Source organism: Rattus rattus, chromosome 11, assembly GCF_011064425.1.
Source record: "Rattus rattus isolate New Zealand chromosome 11, Rrattus_CSIRO_v1, whole genome shotgun sequence".
Lineage (NCBI taxonomy): Eukaryota > Metazoa > Chordata > Mammalia > Rodentia > Muridae > Rattus > Rattus rattus.
The window spans coordinates 78,286,125-78,303,504 of NC_046164.1; the positions used below are offsets into that span (position 1 = coordinate 78,286,125).

Sequence of the window (17,380 nt, forward strand, 5' to 3'; positions counted from 1 at the left end):
TACCTTAGAGCTGTGCAGGAACCAATCAGGGCAGCAGCCACTTTAAGTAGTAGCCGAGGAGGTGGGTGATGCTGACAGGGAGGCTCCCACGACAAGGGAGGTTCCAATAGAGCAAGGGGGTGGAGTGTGACTCCTGTCTCCTGGGAGAGACTAGGAATGACTGGGGAGACAGCTTATACAGTTCCAGGAGGATATGCAGAGGGCTAGAAGACCAGGAATAAAAGCTGTCCCTGAGGCCATCAGGAGCCCACACTCCCACTGGCTGTCTAATCTAGCCTCAACGCCTCCCATTGACGATCTAATCTAGCCTCAGCTAGGCCAGCAGTTGCCCGAGAGCCCAGCCTCCTTGTTGCAGGGCTCCACACCAAGCACTTGCAGAGAGTGTTTTCTAAGAAACACTCTTAGAAGTGTTCCCTCTAAGAAGCAAACTTAGCCTGAGAGGATCCATCAAGAAGGCTGGCACTCAGGGCAGCCCTCCCAGGTACCCATAGTCAATGACAGCCAATCTTGCTTCCCTTCCCCTCCTTCCTCTCATTTCCTGCCTCCTTCTTTTCTATCCCTTCCACTCTTTTGTTTTTGCTGCTTTTTCTTCTCTCATTTTTTTCCTTTTTGATAGTTTACAGTTGCTTTAAATGGGAGGTTTCCCTCATGTTTTTTTAGGGATACTTGATTTTAGACATACGAATTTCTATAATTTCAAAACTTTAAAAGTAGAAGCAACCTAATAATGATTTTAAAATCTTGTCTGTTGAATATACTGATGAGTTAGGCATGAGTTTGTTTTTCACATATTTGAGGCAGATCCTGTCTGTCTATCTCTGTCTCATTACATAGGAAAACTTTGGTTTTCTTTCTTTTTTTTTTTTTTCTGTCAGATGGATCTCAATAAAACTGAGGATGTGATATCAAAATTGGAAAGCCTTCACCAGCAACCTCATATTTGGGATTTTCTACATTCACTGCCCAGACTGCACACGTCCAGTGCTCACTTGGACGATAGCATGGGTGCTGTGACACACTTTCTCCAGGCAGGTTTGAAGTAAGCAAAAACCAACAGCAAGCAATTATGTGTGTTATCTCCATAGTTATAGTAGCAGAATGTGTCACTGGGCAATATTCTCATTAACGACATCCTAGTAATGTCCTTCTAAGGCATCTGGAGCCCTTATACTCTGCCCTTTCCCCATCCAGAGTATGTATCCTCCCTGTGTGTGGGCAGTGGTGCTGTTTAGAACATCTTCAACCATTAGAAAGTTAACATTATCTGATTAACATTTTATTGGCTTGTATCATCTTCAAATGATCATTGACAAAACAGTGTATAAAACACTATACTTAATAATCTTACCATCAGCCTTGATGTTTGTTTCTAGGGTTTTTCACTGCTAGAAAAGTGACATAAATATAGTAATTTTAGCCAATAATACCAAAGACATCATGTAGCCTGATAGGCTCATTGTCTTGCCAACCTAACAAGTACAGTGGCTCTAACCCTACTGTACTTTATGTAGCGGGTTTCCAACTTTTCAACTGGTGATTTTTACATTAAATTACTAACTCAGCTACACATATACACAGCTCCTTGCAATGCTGACATGGCTGAGTGTTATCGGGATGCCTGTCTCTTAGGCCTCACATTCTGGAACACAGCTCATCTGAGGACCAGACTGAATTTTTGCTATGCCTTTTGAACTATAATGGGCTTCACTGGTGCCAGAGCATGAAGCACATTCTAAGATTTCGTGATCTTAAGTATTTGGCCAGAGTTGTAAGGAGACTTCCTGTATCCTGTTCCTCTAAGCACTGGACTGATCAGGCGTGGACAATGAGAATAGTTAGGGTGTTTAGAGAGAGGATTTTTAAAAGTCTTGGGATTCTCCTAACGTCACACAGCTGCAGTGAGAGATCTTCTTAGTGAGAAGACACATGGAGATTACCTGCTTTGAACCATGCTATTGGTGGTGTTAGCCTCATGCTGCTAAAATGCATGCAGTTCCCCCTCAGCTGAAAGTGTATTCTGACCTGTAACAGTAATGATTTATAAAATATTGTCACTTTGCTTGGTTTGTTTCTGTTCTAGTTCATTAGCATCTCTGGGAGATTTGGATTGGCTGCCACTGCACCAGACCATCCCCCAGGTTTCTAGACATGTTCTGAATGTGACCGTCTCCACCCTGAGGTTTCTGCAGCAGCACGGAGCAGCTGTCAATGGTGAGAGACCCTGAGAGCCAGGGCTGTACTTGGGATATTCCACTCTTGCAATGTGTTAGAAAGCACAGAGCCACAGGGACCTTTAAAGAACTGATTAATTAAAATATCAACCCAAAATTCACTGTTTCTGCTAGTAAGACAGCCATACGATTAAAATTTGCAAGTCAAAACTGACAAATTTCTACAGTCAATGCTAATAAGAATTACACTTATATTTTAAACAACTGATTTAAAAAAATTCCTTAAGTTGTAAGTTGTCTTTTAAGTTCAGACAGACCACTTATTCTGTGATTTTTATCCTTTCATTTTTAAAGGTCCTATTGGGAAGGAATTCTAGCCCCCTGTAAGTGGACTTGGAGTCAGTGGGAAACAGTGAGGTCATTCAAAGAAGGCACACTATTGTGAATGTAATAAGTAGCCCTTTAGAGGGAAGGAAGTGGGACCCCCTATTTTCTTGGCTTGAATGTTATTAAGTTGTCATTGGATTTAATGTTTTACTTGTAAATTGGTTCCTGTTGGTTCTTTCTTTGTTTAATTTTCTATGGGAAGTGCAATGGGAGGACAGTATTGTTAGAATTTAGCACTTATCATCATTGACTGTAACCATTGTAGCCACTTGACTGTTCATCTGCCCACCCACCTCTCTACTCATCAGTTAACCATTCCCAACCCACTCACCCCAACATTGCCACTCCACCAACATTACCCCTCTCTGTCTCTGTCTCTGTCTCTGTCTCTCTCTCTCTCTCTCTCTCTCTGCCTCACACATCACTCACGAACTCTATCATATTTCTATAATCCAATACTTTAAAAAAATAGCTTATTTTTCATTCTATGTATACGTGTGTGGGCTTGCACACATGAGTGTAGTACCCATAGGGGTCAGAAGAGGGTATCAGGTTCCCTGAAACTGGAGTGGGAGGCCCTTGTGATCCACTGGTTATGGGTAATGGGAGTTTAAGTAACTCAGGTCTTAGGCCCCAGCAGGATTCACTTTTGAACATCTGAACATCTCTTTAGCATCCTCCTTCTACTTAATTTTTTCTTTTACACAAACTCATGGTGATTTATATATTAGACAAGTATTCGTTTGAGTGGCTAGGCTAATCTGACTGCATAATATTTTATTGGTGAATTGATTACAATAAAGTGACTTTACATTAAAAATCAGCTTTTTTTTTTAGAGATAATATCTCACTAAGTCTCTTAGGCTGGTCTTGAACATGTAATCCCCTAGACTTGGCTTCCCAAGTAACTGGGATCATAGTTACCAGTAAGGAATGGTTCTTGCACTCAGAGATGTTATGTTTGTAAAGGAACAAAAGATGCCGACGCAAAAAACCGAGACCAACCACAGAGAGGGAGGATCTGGCGTATCCTTTTCTGAAACAGCTTCAGCAAAGAGTTTCAAAAATAATTTAGAATTTGTTAACATGACCAAGGAGCATTTCCAGAAAAAAGGAGCAGTGTTTGACGTGTAAGGGCTTGCCAGGAGTGGACAGTGCTCACTGGTCTGTGTGTCTGAGGTATATCATGGAGTGGCAGAGGTGGGCTCAGAAAGGGAGCCAGGTCCAGCATCAGTGGCCAGTGGAGCCGTAGAGTCAGGAATGCTCTTGAGGCACTGAGAGCTGGAGACAGGTAAGTCCTGGGTCACACTTCTCATTGGCAGTTTACTTTCGGTGGCTCAGTGACCTGAGATATACCAGGTATTGGTTTCACAGAGATTTCTGTAGACCCAGATAAATTCCTCCTGCTGTATGCATTAGCCTAACACAATACGGTCCTTCAAAATACCCTCCCTTACCCCAAATTCTGTTTGCTGCTTGAGACTTAGAATCTCATGGAGAACATGGGTTTATTTGACATTATTTTTTTGTATGAAGGAAGCTAGGCTATTAAGGATCAACTTAATTTTTATATCAATTTAGTTCTACCAGAAGCTATTTCTTAAGTCCAGAATGAAAGACTGAAGGTGGGGTAGGAGATATATTAAAACACCACATTGAAAGATTTTCTGTGACCTCAATTTTAGCAAGCTCATTTGGAAGCAGAAATTTGTGCAAATCGTCCACATTATAACATTCAATTTAGCTTACAATTGGAGATATAATTACTTTAAAGGATGTAATTAAAACAATTTTATATCCATTTGAGTCAGAGTTAGAAATATGATTACAGAATAGACTTCTGGAGACCACTAAAAATTGTCTTCATTTCTCCTGCCTCCAAGAAAAATGCTTTTCCTGGAGAATAGATTACAGTGCATGGAGGAAAAGGATGGAGGCCTAGTCACATGATTTCCTGACATTATTAATTCACAGGCTCTGAACATGGCCTTGTTCAGCTACACATTTCAGAATCATATTGCCCTTCAGTTTTCAAGAACATTAGCTTTCTTTCCCAAAGCCTTTTGGTAGATTGTTGACACTTTTTTCCTGTTCTTTTCTGGAACTCTGTGTCTAATTCTAATGAGGTATGATATCAGTCGGGCTGCATATTTACAACTCAGGCTTGCAAACAACATATTTTGGGCATAAGAACTATTTTATTATAGGAATGTGATTTTAAATAACGAGATGAAGTCTTACTTCTTCTTGCCCCATGTTACCTTGAACAGTAATCTCTCTTTTGTCCCATGTATCCATACTGTATACACTGCCTGCATATTAATCATTTAGCAGCCGATAGAACTTTTGGTTATCAGATCAGTTGTCATGGCACAAAAATGCATTTGTTCAAGTAACTTTTTTTTAATGGTAGCCTCAAAATAAAAAGAGGAATTTGTATTTTGGAAATTTTATTGAGGCATATTATTATTGTATTATTCATCACTTGAATGTCTAACTATGTCTACTTTGTAAATTAAACCTTACTATAGGTATGTGTAGATAGAAAAAAATTGCTATGTCCATGGTTTGGTTATGTATGTTTTCAGGCATCTACTAGGGACCTTGCAAAATGTCCTGTGCACATGAGGGATGATAACTGTGGCTTTTGTTTATTCTTCTTTAAACTTATTTACTTATTTTACATGTATGTATTTGCATGTGCACATATCTATATGTAAGATTGAGGGAGTCTATGTGTATCATGTGCATTTAGGTGCCCATAGAGCCAAGCAGTCATCAGGACCCATAAAACTGGAGTTACAGGTGGTTGTGAGCCAAATGTGGGTGCTGGGAACTGAGCCTAGATTGTCCACAAGAGCAGTAAATGCCCTTAACTTTTGATCCACCTCTCCAGCCAATGGTTTTATTTATTCCAAGTGATATTCAATGGTAATTATATTTATTTTTATTCATTTAGAAGTAAAATATTATTTTGTTTATTATTATATGCATATCTGAATATCAAAATAACTAATGCATAAATCATCTGTGTTTGCAGAGACAGTTTACCACCTGTCCCTGAAGAATATGTTGTGGGATCCCCAGAAAGTCCAGTCTGATCTCAGATACCAGTTTGGTTTCAATGACCTTCAAGTGCAACACATCCTGAATTATTCAGCCAAGTGGGAGGAGGTATACATACTTGTTTTCTTCTATGGCATTGAGCATTCTTAGAGTGACTCTAGAATATATTCACCGCCCCCACCACATGACTTTACCTAAGCAAGTGAAAGATCTGTATGACAAGAGCTTCAAGTCTCTGAAGAAAGAAATTGAAGAAGATCTTAGAAGATGGAAAGACCTCCCATGTTCTTGGATTGGCAGGATTAATTTAGTAAAAATGGCCATTTTGCCAAAAGCAATCTACAGATTCAATGGAATCCCCATCAAAATTCCAACTCAATTCTTCATAGACTTAGAAACAGCAATTTGCAAATTCATTTGGAATAACCAAAAAACAAAAACCAAAAAACAAAAAAACCAGGATAGCTAAAACTATTCTCAACAATAAAAGCACTTCCGGGGGAATCACCATCCCTGACCTCAAGCAGTATTACAGATCAATAGTGATAAAAACTATTAGTATTAGTACAGAGACAGGCAGGTAGATCAGTGGAACAGAATTGAAAACCCAGGAACGAACCTACGTACCTATGGTCACTTGATCTTTGACAAAGGATCTAAAACCATCCAATGAAAAAAAATATTAGTATTTTCAACAAATGGTGCTGGTTCAACTGTAGGTCAGCATGTAGAAGAATGCAAATCAATTCATTCTTATCACCCTGTACAAAGCTCATGTCCAAGTGGATCAGGACCTCCACATAAAACCAGATACACTCAAACTAATAGAAGAGAAAGTGGGGATGAGCCTCAAACACGTGGGCACTGGGGAAAATTTCCTGAACAGAACACCAATGGTTTATGCTCTAAGATCAAGAATTGACAAATAGGACCTCATAAAACTGCAAAGCTTCTGTAAGGCAAAGGACACTGTCATTAGGACAAAACAGCAACCAACAGATTGGGAAAAGATCTTTACCAAAAAATACAAAGAACTGAAGAAGTTAGATTCCAGAGAGCCAAATAACTGTATTAAAAATGGGGTGCAGAACTAAACAAGGAATTCATAGCTGAGGAATATCAAATGTCAGAGAGGTACCTAAAGAAATGTTCAACATTCTTACTCATCAGGGAAATGCAAATCAAGCAACCCTGAGATTCAACATCACACCAGCCAGAATGACTAAGATAAAAACTCAGGTGACAGCAGATGTGGCAAGGATGTGGAGAAAGAGGAACACTCCTCCATTGTTGGTGGGATTGCAAACTGGTTCAACCTCTCAGGAAATCAGTTTGGAGGTTCCTCAGAAAATTGGACATTGCTCTACCTGAGGACCCAGCTATGCCTCTTCTGGGCATATACCCAAAAGATGCTCCAACATACAACAAAGACACATGCTCCACTATGTTCATAGCAGCCTTATTTATAATAGCCAGAAGCTGGAAAGAACCCAGAATGTCCTTCAATAGAGGAATGGATAAAGAAAATGTGGTACATACACAATGGAGTACTACTCAGCTATCAAAAACAATGACTTCATGAAATTCATAAGGAAATGGAATGAACTAGAAAATATCATCCTGAGTAAGGTAACCCAATCACAGGAAAATGGACATGGTATTCACTCACTGATAAGTGGATATTAGCCCTAAAGCTCGAATTACCCAAGATGCAATCCACGGGCCACATGAAACTCAAGAAGAAGGATGACCAAAATGTGGATGCTTCATTCCTTCTTAAAAAAGGGAAAAAATATCCATAGGAGGGGATCAGGAGGCAAAGTTTAGAGCAGAGACTGAAGGAATGGACATTCAGAGCCTGCCCCACATGTGGCCCATACATATACAGTCACCAAACTAGGTAAGATGGATGAAGCAAAGAAGTGCATGCTGACAGGAACGGGATATAGATCTCTCCTGAGAGACACAGCCAGAACATGTTAAATACAGAGGTGAATGCTAGCAACAAGCCACTGAACTGGGAACGGGACCCCCATTGGAAGAACTGGAGAAAGACTGAAAGAGCTGAAGGGGCCTGTGGCCCCATAAGAACAACAGTATCAACCAACCAGAGCTTCCAGGGACTAAGCCACTACCCAAAGACTACACATGGACTGACCCATGGCTCCAACTGCACATGTAGCAGAGGATGGCCTTGTTGGGCACCAATGGAAGGAGAAGCCCTTGGACCTGCCAAGGTTGGACCCCCAGTGTAGGGGAATGTGGGGGTGTTGGGGAGGAGAACACCTTTATAGAGAGGAAGGAGGAGGGGTTAGTGTTATGGACAGGAAACCAGGAAAGGGGATAACATCTGAAATGTAAATAAGAAATATCCAATTAAAAGAGAGAGAAAAAATGGGCTACACAGAGAATGGCCTTATAGGGCATCCATGAGAGGAGAGGCCCTTGGCTCTGTAGGGGAATGCCAAGACGAGGAGATGGGAGGTTGTAGGAGGGTGGGGGGGGGAACAGTCTCAGAGAGGCAGGGGGGGGTAGAGGATAGGGGATTCCAGAGGGTAATTGGTAAAAGGAATAACATTTGAAATGTAAAGTAAAAAAATACCCAGTAGAAAACAAATCGGATACAGAGCTAAACAAAGAATTCTCACCTGAGGAAAACTGAATGCCTGAGAAGCCCCTGAAAAACGTTCAACATCCTTAGTCATCAGGGAAATGCAAATCAAGACAGCTCTGAGATTCTACCTCACACCAGTTAGAATGGCTAAGATCAAAAACTCAGGGGACAAGAGATTCTGTCAATTATGTGGAGAAAGAGGAACACTCCTCCATTGTTGGTGGGATTGCAAGCTGGTAAACTTCTCTGGAAATCAATCTGGAGGTTCTTCAGAAAATTGGACATAGTACTACCGAGGACTCAGCTATACCATTCCTGGGCATCCACCCAAAAGATGCTCCAACATATAACAAGGACACATGCTCCACTATGTTCATAGCAGCCTTATTTATGGTAGCCAGAAGCTGCAAACAATCCAGATGTTGTTCAACAGAGGAATGGATATATAAAATGTGGTACATTTACACAATGGAGTACTACTCAGCTATTAAAAACAATGACTTCATGAACGTCTTAGGCAAATTGATGGAACTAGAAAATATCATCCTGAATGAGGTAACCCAATCACAAAACACACATGGTATGCACTCACTGATAAATGGATCTTAGCTCAAAAGCTCATAATATCCAATATATAATTTACAGACCACATAAAAGCTCAAGAAGAAGAAAGACCAAAATGTGGATGCTTTAGTATTTCTTAGAAAGGGGAACAGAATACTCACAGAGGAAATATGGAGACAAAATGTAGAGCAGTGACTGAAGGAAAGGACATCCAGAGACTGCCACACATGGGGATATACATCCCACATGCAGTCACCAAACCCAGTCACTACTGGGGACGCTAAGAAGTGCATGATGATAGGAGCCTGATATAACTGTCTCCTGAGAGGCTCTGCCAGAGCCTGACACATACAGAGGCAGATACTCACAGCCAGCCATTGGACAGAGAATGGAGCCCCCAATGGAGGCGTTAGAAAAAGAACTGAGGTAGCTGAGAGGCTTTGCAACGCCGTAGGAAGAACAACAATATCTACCAACCAGACATCCTAGAGCTCCTAGGGACTAAACTGCCAACCAAAAACTACACAAGGAGTGAAGCATGGCTCCAGCAGCATATGTAGCATAGGATGGCCTTGCTGGGCATCATTGAGAGGAGAGGCCCTTGGTCTTGTGAAGGCTTGATGCTTCATTATAGGGGACAAGCGGGACAGAGTGGGTGGTGGGTAGGGGAGAACTCTCATGATGGCAGGGGGTGGGGGGATGTGATAGGGGGGTTCCGGAGGGGAAACCAGGAAAGGGGATAATATTTGAAATGTAGATAAAGAAAATATCCAATTAAAAAATAAAAAGAATGAATCTGCATCTCACATTCACCTGCAGATCCAAAGTTTGAGATAAAATGTGAATTTGTGCAGTCTAGTTCCTTGTCACCACACCCCAAACAGTGCATAATCACTGTTTATAGAGTACTCACACCGTGTTAGCTATTTTAAGTCACTGGAAATGAGTTAAACTATCTAGGCATAAGTTTGCAGCTTTTATACATAATACCATACCCTTTTGAATGAGAGAATGTAACATTCGTGGGCTTTGAAATCTTTGGAGGGTCCTGGCATCAGTGCTCCATAGGAGTAGAGAGACAACTGTATATCAATGGGGCCAGCTGGGTAGTGATGCTGGGGGATGGTAGCTAGGGACGGGGGTGAAATCTGCCTCTGAACATCAAACTCCTTAGATATAGCAGCCTTAGAAATGGCCCTTTCTTTCCTTTTCACTTTATCTCAGGACTCAGGTGGTTCAAAAATGGTATAAACTCGATCTCTCTGGGAACCATCAGCCTGCTAAGCCAGGCCAGACCAGGTGGAGATGTAAGGTTCACCAACTAGACCACTGAGTATAGCTTTGGGCAGGAAAATTAGACTTAGTGGGAGCAGACGTGTGGAGGATTCTCCAGGCAAAGAGAAAGCTGATATGAGAGGAGATGGGCTAGCTGACACCAAGCCTCAGTTACTAAACTAGAAGAAATAAAGATATCGTCTTAGCCCCCCTTAGTACATAGCTCATATGGGTATTGCTGAGGCTCTCTGGGTGTCTTTTGTCTGAAGACCCATTTTCAGGAGCCTCAGACAATTAGGAGGCCCTTCTGCTTTGCAGCAGGTCCAACAGCACACACTTGCATCCTTGGTTTGTCAACCTCCTTCTCTCAGACCCAGCTATAGGGCTTTTCTTGTATACTCAGTGAAGACCTGCTATCTCCTTTTGGAGTATTGGAGTATAGTGGAGGTAGGATTTAACTTACTTTCCTGTGATTTTTCCATGTCTCTATGAGTAACTACTTTTACCTGATATATTAGCCATGCTTTGACCATAGTCCTCTAACTATTGACTTTTTTGAAAAGTCAATCCATAAATTTTTAAATAGTACGTGGAGATGAATTCTTTGTGAAGTAATTAAGACTAGATAAAGTCATGGGGCGGTTAACTCATGGTGACATTGATATGGAGGAAGAGATTTAAGTGCTACACTTACCCTACCTGGCCAGCTAACACTTGGTTCGATGTTTTGATGAAGAATAAGGCCTTCATCAGACGCCAGGATGATGCCAGGGCCACATTCCTAGACTTGCTCGTCTCCAGCCTCTTGAGCTATGTTAACCCAGGAGGCCCAGTGGGTTTAGCCTTTTGGTCTACTACCACACACTGTGTGATCTAAGCATTTCATGAAGTATCGCTATCTTACTTGACTTGAGATTTTGGCTGTCAAAATGTTCCATAGCTGCTGTAGTTGAGACATGAAGCCCAAGTAGTCTGTCCTTTACTCCATTCCCTGTTTTTATGGTGCCGTTTTGTCATTACATTACAATAATAGTCAAGTAAAATGATAGGACTTTTACATTGGAAAGGCAGTCATTTTGAGTTTAAGATTAAATGGGAAATAGGAAAGATCATAATGTAATTGTTGGTGTGGATACAAGTTCTTTGGATATAGAACATTATAGGTACTGCATGCCATGTGATTACAGTACTCGTTTCTGCTCCAGTGTGAGAACAACAGCATAGAGGCTGGAAACAGCTCAAAGCAACACCTAGACACTGCTGTTGGAAGTCCAACGTGGGCCATCTTGGTCCAAAACCAATGTATCTTCAGGATTGAATTTCTTCTGAAGGACCTAGATACTGTTGTAGAGAAAAACTTTCTTCCTTTAGCCTTCTAGTTCAGTGGCTATACTTACAAATTAAAGTAAAAGAAAAAAAAGCTAGAGAAACTCAGCTGTAACTATGTAAGTATGCATGGCAGTTGACAAAGACATTGTCGAGGAGGCGACCTGGTGACTGAGGTTTATGCAGGGCCATAGTCTGAACACACAACAGGGTGTAGGCCTTCATTAAGCGAGGGAAGCAATGGGCAAGACAAGGCAGGGTCTGGTGGATAGAGGTCATCTTGTGCCTCTAAGTGAGCAGAGTGGGCAGGACAGAGTCTCTCTTCCTAGTATGACATCATGTGTGTAAATGGAAGCTTGCTCTACTAAACAGGAAGTTTTCTACTGGACTTTTTGATAGGGTTGGAAGCTTTTCCTGCAGCTTTTCCTGCATCTACCGACTACGTCAAAAGAACTCCTATGCTAAAGATTTGGAGTGATGCATTCTGGGACTTTTCAACACCTCCCATCCCTTGCCTGCTTTTTTGAACTTTTCCATTGTCCAGAGGCTGTCCATCATCTCTGCTTGTAGTTTCTCCTCTGTCTGGAAAGTCAACAACTTACCAGGATTTGTCTTATCCAACTTCTCTGGTAGTTTTTTGTCTACTGGTTCTGGTAATGAGGGCTTCTGCGATTACATTAAGCCTACTTGATAATTGGGGTAATCTATTATTTGGTCAGTTGACACCTCAATTCCATCTGTGACCTCAAGTTTTATCAGTTATTCAACCTAAAATGTTCATAAGCCCCGGGGGCTAGGATGTGGAAACCTCAGGGTCGGTGGGTCTACTTCCCACTTTTGTAAAGTCTGTGAATTTCTGTTTCCTGTTTGTGTGTTCAGGTCCTCTCCATGTCTAGTCTGACTGATGTCCCTACATTTCCTGTGCCTGTTGGGAGGGGTTACCATATACTGCCCCTGGACTGAAGTGGGATGTATTTTTATCTTTTATACTTATATCGATCTTTTTCTGTTTCCACAACGAGATTCTTTGAGGACCTTGTGCTATGAGTTTTCTCACTCCAGCCTCAGAGCTCCCATGCCATCTTCAGCTTCTGTGACAGAGCCTGTTAATGGGAACTTGCGGTCTGCACATACTATGCTGTTTACTACACAGGCTGAGCATCTAGGCAGCCACATGGCCATATCTTTCTAATGTGATAGATGACCTTGATATTACTTTCAGTTGGAAAAAATTCTCAAAACAAAACCCCAAGTGGCTCTGTGGCTTTGATAGTCATATGTGAATAATTTTCATCTGAGTCCTAAGGAAAAGTGCGTAATGAACAAAGGAGTTTCATTGTTCTTATGGCCATTGTCTTAGTCCAGTCTGATGTTGAAATTACACAGCTTGGGAACTATGCCCCAGGAACTCCTTTCTCATAACTCCGGAGGCTGAAAGTCTGAGGGCAGGGTACCAGGGGACTGTCTGTTTGGTTAAAGTCCACCATCTAGTTCTATGACAATGTCTTCTCACTGTGCCCTTACACAGTCCAAGAGATGACTGACAAGCTCATCAAACACCCCCTCACATAAGAAGCATCAGCTCTATCATGACAGCTACTTCTACACGACCTCATTGAATTCCATGCGAATCATCTCTCCATGACTGCAGCGACTGCCTGAGATTTTGATCCCCTTACTGGAAGAAAGGTTTATTTGACTTAGTTTCAGGAGTATCATAGGTTCTTTGGCACCGCTGTTCTTGGGGTATTCAGTGAGATGATACAACATAGTGGGAAGGACATGATGAAGGAAGCTATTTCCTTCATGGTGGCCTAGAAGCAAAGACACAAGAAGGGAAGCAGGTCCCAGTACACTGCAGAAGAGTACACCTCTGATGATCTGATTTTTCCCTGCTAAGCCTCATCTCCAAAGGTCACCTCCTACTATCATACTATGGTCCTCTGGAAACTACCACTTCCAAACTATAGGGCACACCAGAGGCTCTACTCCATCACATTGTCACCTTGTGGGTGATAGCTTCCATGCTATGCCTGATCCTAAAAGGACAGGACCTACTTTTGTCCTTAACTTAGAGGCCTCCCCTCAGAACAAATAACCCAGTCATTTTAGTGATACCAGTGTTCGATCAGCAACAGTGGGGAATTATTTTGAAAGAAAACATTCCAGTAAAACCAGCTTCACTTCTAAGTGTTTCTTATGTTCTTTCTAGATTCCTACACATAGCTTCCTAGAGAGGATGGTATGTTCCATCTTGTCCAATACTTCTGAGGACGAAGCACAGAGCGGGAGCTACCAGACAGACTGTCATCCCAAGTGGTCAGCAGTCAAGAACTACATCATCCATGCCATCAGTTGGCCGAAACTCTATGGACAGGTGCTGTTGTATGTCTGGATGCTTTGAGTCCTGCGGTTCTTTGCCCCTCACATAATTTAATCTGTTATGTTATTCTATGACTTTTCCTGAGATACGACCATAGGACTTCCACATCTTGTCATTGTGACCTCCTCTCACATGCACCGAACAGCCTTAACTCATCAAACTCTCAGCCCAAGACACCAAAAATATTTGACACACACACATAAACATACCTGTTAGCTAAGAGGTTCCTAAATTCAAATTTTGTGTATCATGTTCATGTTGCTGGCATGTGAGATCCCTCGGGCCACTTTGACCAAAAGTTGGCAAACATTACTTTTGACTCATGCTTTCTATGTTTTTTTTCCTTGAAATATTATGCAAAAATAATGACTGATTTAAAGGCACACCAACTGTTTTCATAGATGTAAGGGAAAAGTGTGTGCATGTGTGTTTCCGAGAAGCGAGGCTGGTGTATAGAAGAGTTCCTTGATGAGTAGAAAGTTGATAGCTTCAAAAGCTCACCGTAGCCCTGGATAGTGCACAGCTGTTTCTTGAGATACATGGCTATGAACAGGGCACTCTCCTACCACAGTACCACCCATTCTTTGTCAAACATCACGTCTACTTGCATCCTTCTGCCCTGGAGAACTCACCCCAGTAAAACCTTCATCCCTTCCAAACATGCACGACTGATAAAGGTAAGAATCGCATGTATTGGATAAGATAAATCATCAGGAAAATATACACAACTGTTCACTTGGTAGTGTGCACCTTATTCATCACTGCGGTGATGAAGAGACAGTATTGAGGAAACCAGCATTTAAGGTGTTAATGTAGGTTGCTGGTCCAGCCTTTACCCATATCCTCACTGTCTGACCTGGGCATGAGACACTTGTACAGCATGGATGATGCTGCCTTATGTGTATCATTCTGAGACCCGTCACGAAGTGGTGTTCAGCAGCTGCTCATTAATTACAGGACATATTTTAAAGCTCATCATTTCATGAAACTGTCTTCAAAGATCAACTTTCAGGTTAGATCTTTTGAAATGAAATCCACAGTTTTAGCTTTTCTCATTTCTTTTCAAGGAATGATAAAAAGAATAGGAGAATAATAATATATAAGCAGGGTGTCCCCCGTTGACATTTATAGCCTTTATTTTTGAGCAGTCATGAAATCATAGTATAATTGTAATAGACATTTTGATTGACCAGAAATTGAAAAAAATCATTTAAAATAGTCTTTTACTATTTCTTAAGTACAGTGTTTCTAATGTGACTGATAATCTACTTTTGTTTCTAAATTTGCAGGTGTTTGACCAGTGGCAGCAGGGTAGTCTGCAGCAGAACCTGCTCTCGGGTACCAGCCACAGTCTGGCAGCCCTTAGGGACCAGTTTCAACAGCAGAGCAAGTCATGGAAGGTGGTGGAGGCCCTGCACACGGCCCTGCTCATCTTGAATGACAGTTTGGCAGTGGATGGCCCTGGAGACAACCATCTGTTTCCACAGATGTAAGGCATATGTATGTCTTTTGCCAGTGAGTAGGTTTGATGACACTGACATGGTAGGAATGTGTAATGATGCCGTTAGAAACAAATTCTGTGAAAGTACAGCTAAACATGGATGTCAAGTTACATGGGCAACCCAAGGCTTTTGTCGTGGATATTGCCAGGATAGACCTAGGCAGTTATCTGGACATGGATGTGGATATGTAAAGCTGTCTAATGAGCTGTCCAGGTGTGGTGGCACACGTCTCTCCTCCCAGTTCTCAGGAGGCTGAGCTCTCTTGAGCTCAGGAGTTCATCCCAGCCTCAGTAGCAAGAGTCCATGTCTCAAAAAATAATCAACTGAAACCAAATGAACAAGCAAGCAGAGTAAGTAACCTTACAGCAACACAGTCACACTGGAGAAGGCATCAGCGACCTGAATTTCAGGTTGATGTCTTTGTCTTTTTTTTTTTTTTTTTTTTTTTTTTGAGCTGGGGACCAACCCAGGGCCTTACGATTGTTAGGCAGCTCTACCACTGAGCTAAATCCCCAACCCCACATCTATCATCTTTTTTGTCCTTTATCTGGCCATTCTTTTCTAGTTTAAGATGCACTGTGTGTCCGTGAAGATGTAGAAAGTCTGGAGTTGGCTGCTCTTGACAGCTCTGCCCCCACTGTAACCTGCATATGGTTCTTCACGCTCCCACACTTGTTTTCATTCCAGCCTTCTCTTGTTTTCAGTTCTTACACTCGCTTCCTTCATACTGCCTTGTCTTCATCGTCATCTGCATCCATTTGAGCCACACACCCATTATCCTTTTCAACAGACGAGAGCCTTGATGGACCATAGGTCGAGCCTCTGTCTCTTCCTGCAGTCCCAGGCCCCCAAGTAGGGATGCAGAGGCAGATGGGTATTGCTGAAGATTCTGCCCTCAGTGGTGGCAGGCTTTCAAGGTGACCATCTTTACAAAACATGCTTAATGGAGACCCCAGGTTGAATAGCTGGCCCCACCCCTCAAGCTCTGGGAGAGTCAAGCAGCCTTAAAAGTTATATTTTTTCCTTTGATCTTGGCGACTGTTAGCTTATCCCATGCAGGATTTCTTTGATGGGTCTTTTATGCTTTTTTTTTATTCCTTTGATGGGTCAATATTTTGAAAGTCAAATTAATTTATAACTGTAAGCTTTAAGGCATTAAAAGAAGTACGTTTCCCTGTGTATCCCAACCTGGCCTTGAACTCACAATTCTGCATTGGCCTGCCAAGGTCTGGGATGATTGATAGGCATCAACGGTCATTCCCAGCCATGCAAATATTTGTAAAAATAAGATGATACTTCAACCCGATTTTCACCTGCTTCGTACATTTCTGGAGGTAAAGAGAATATTTAAGTTGAAGCTGTCTTCTAAAAGGTCCAACAACTGACAGCGCAGTTGATCAAGAACTCAGTTAGGCGCTGAAGTTGGCCTTCCAGTCTGTGAGCTCGATTCATGTTTTCTTTGGCTTCATCTCTTGAATTGATGCATTTGCTTATTTTTGCCCCCCAGATTCCAGGATCTGGAGAAGTTGCAGCATGCATTGTCAGAACTGTCCCCATGGCCATCTCTGAAGAGATTGCCCCTGCTGGATACTGTTCTCAGGAACGCGGTCTCCCAGGATTTGCGATTTGTTCAAGGTGAACCAGCTCTGCTTTTCTTCGTCACTCACTGACTGGGAGCAAGTGGAAGTGTTTTTTGTGTCTTGCTGGTGAAATGATAAAGTTTCAAGCTGAGTTTTGTTGGTTTTGTATACATTTATGTATTGCTGTAGCATCCTCAAGGGTGTGTCACATAGAACATGCCATGCTGCTGTCACAATGAAGGTCACATTCTGCTGTTTAGCAGAGCCTGCAGTGTGGTCTCGGTTATGCAATTTCATGGGACAGTTTAACTTTCTCACTGACACCAGTCCCATGACTGTCAGTCTGGAGATGCCCCCAGGGCACTGTGCATAAGGGCCTCTCTCTGCTTGCCTGCCCTCTGCACTGTGTAGAGCTTGCATGGGATTGAGAGCTTTCTAAGAGTGCAGAATGTCCTTTTGTGAACTTTCACTGCCCAGCAGGTGTTCCTTCTGCCCTAGTTCGAGGAAGGCAA

General features: G+C 42.0%; 1 protein-coding gene across 1 annotated transcript in view; it reads left to right on the forward strand.

The window, feature by feature from the left end:
• Positions 1 to 17,380, forward strand: part of Abca13 (ATP binding cassette subfamily A member 13) — a 564,237-nt gene that overhangs the window by 53,534 nt on the left and 493,323 nt on the right. The window contains exons 6-11 of the mRNA XM_032916398.1: positions 876 to 1,039; positions 2,081 to 2,211; positions 5,599 to 5,732; positions 13,616 to 13,780; positions 15,076 to 15,275; positions 16,796 to 16,923. Of these exons, the coding sequence (XP_032772289.1) occupies positions 876 to 1,039; positions 2,081 to 2,211; positions 5,599 to 5,732; positions 13,616 to 13,780; positions 15,076 to 15,275; positions 16,796 to 16,923 (922 nt within the window). The remainder of the gene's footprint in view (positions 1 to 875; positions 1,040 to 2,080; positions 2,212 to 5,598; positions 5,733 to 13,615; positions 13,781 to 15,075; positions 15,276 to 16,795; positions 16,924 to 17,380) is intronic.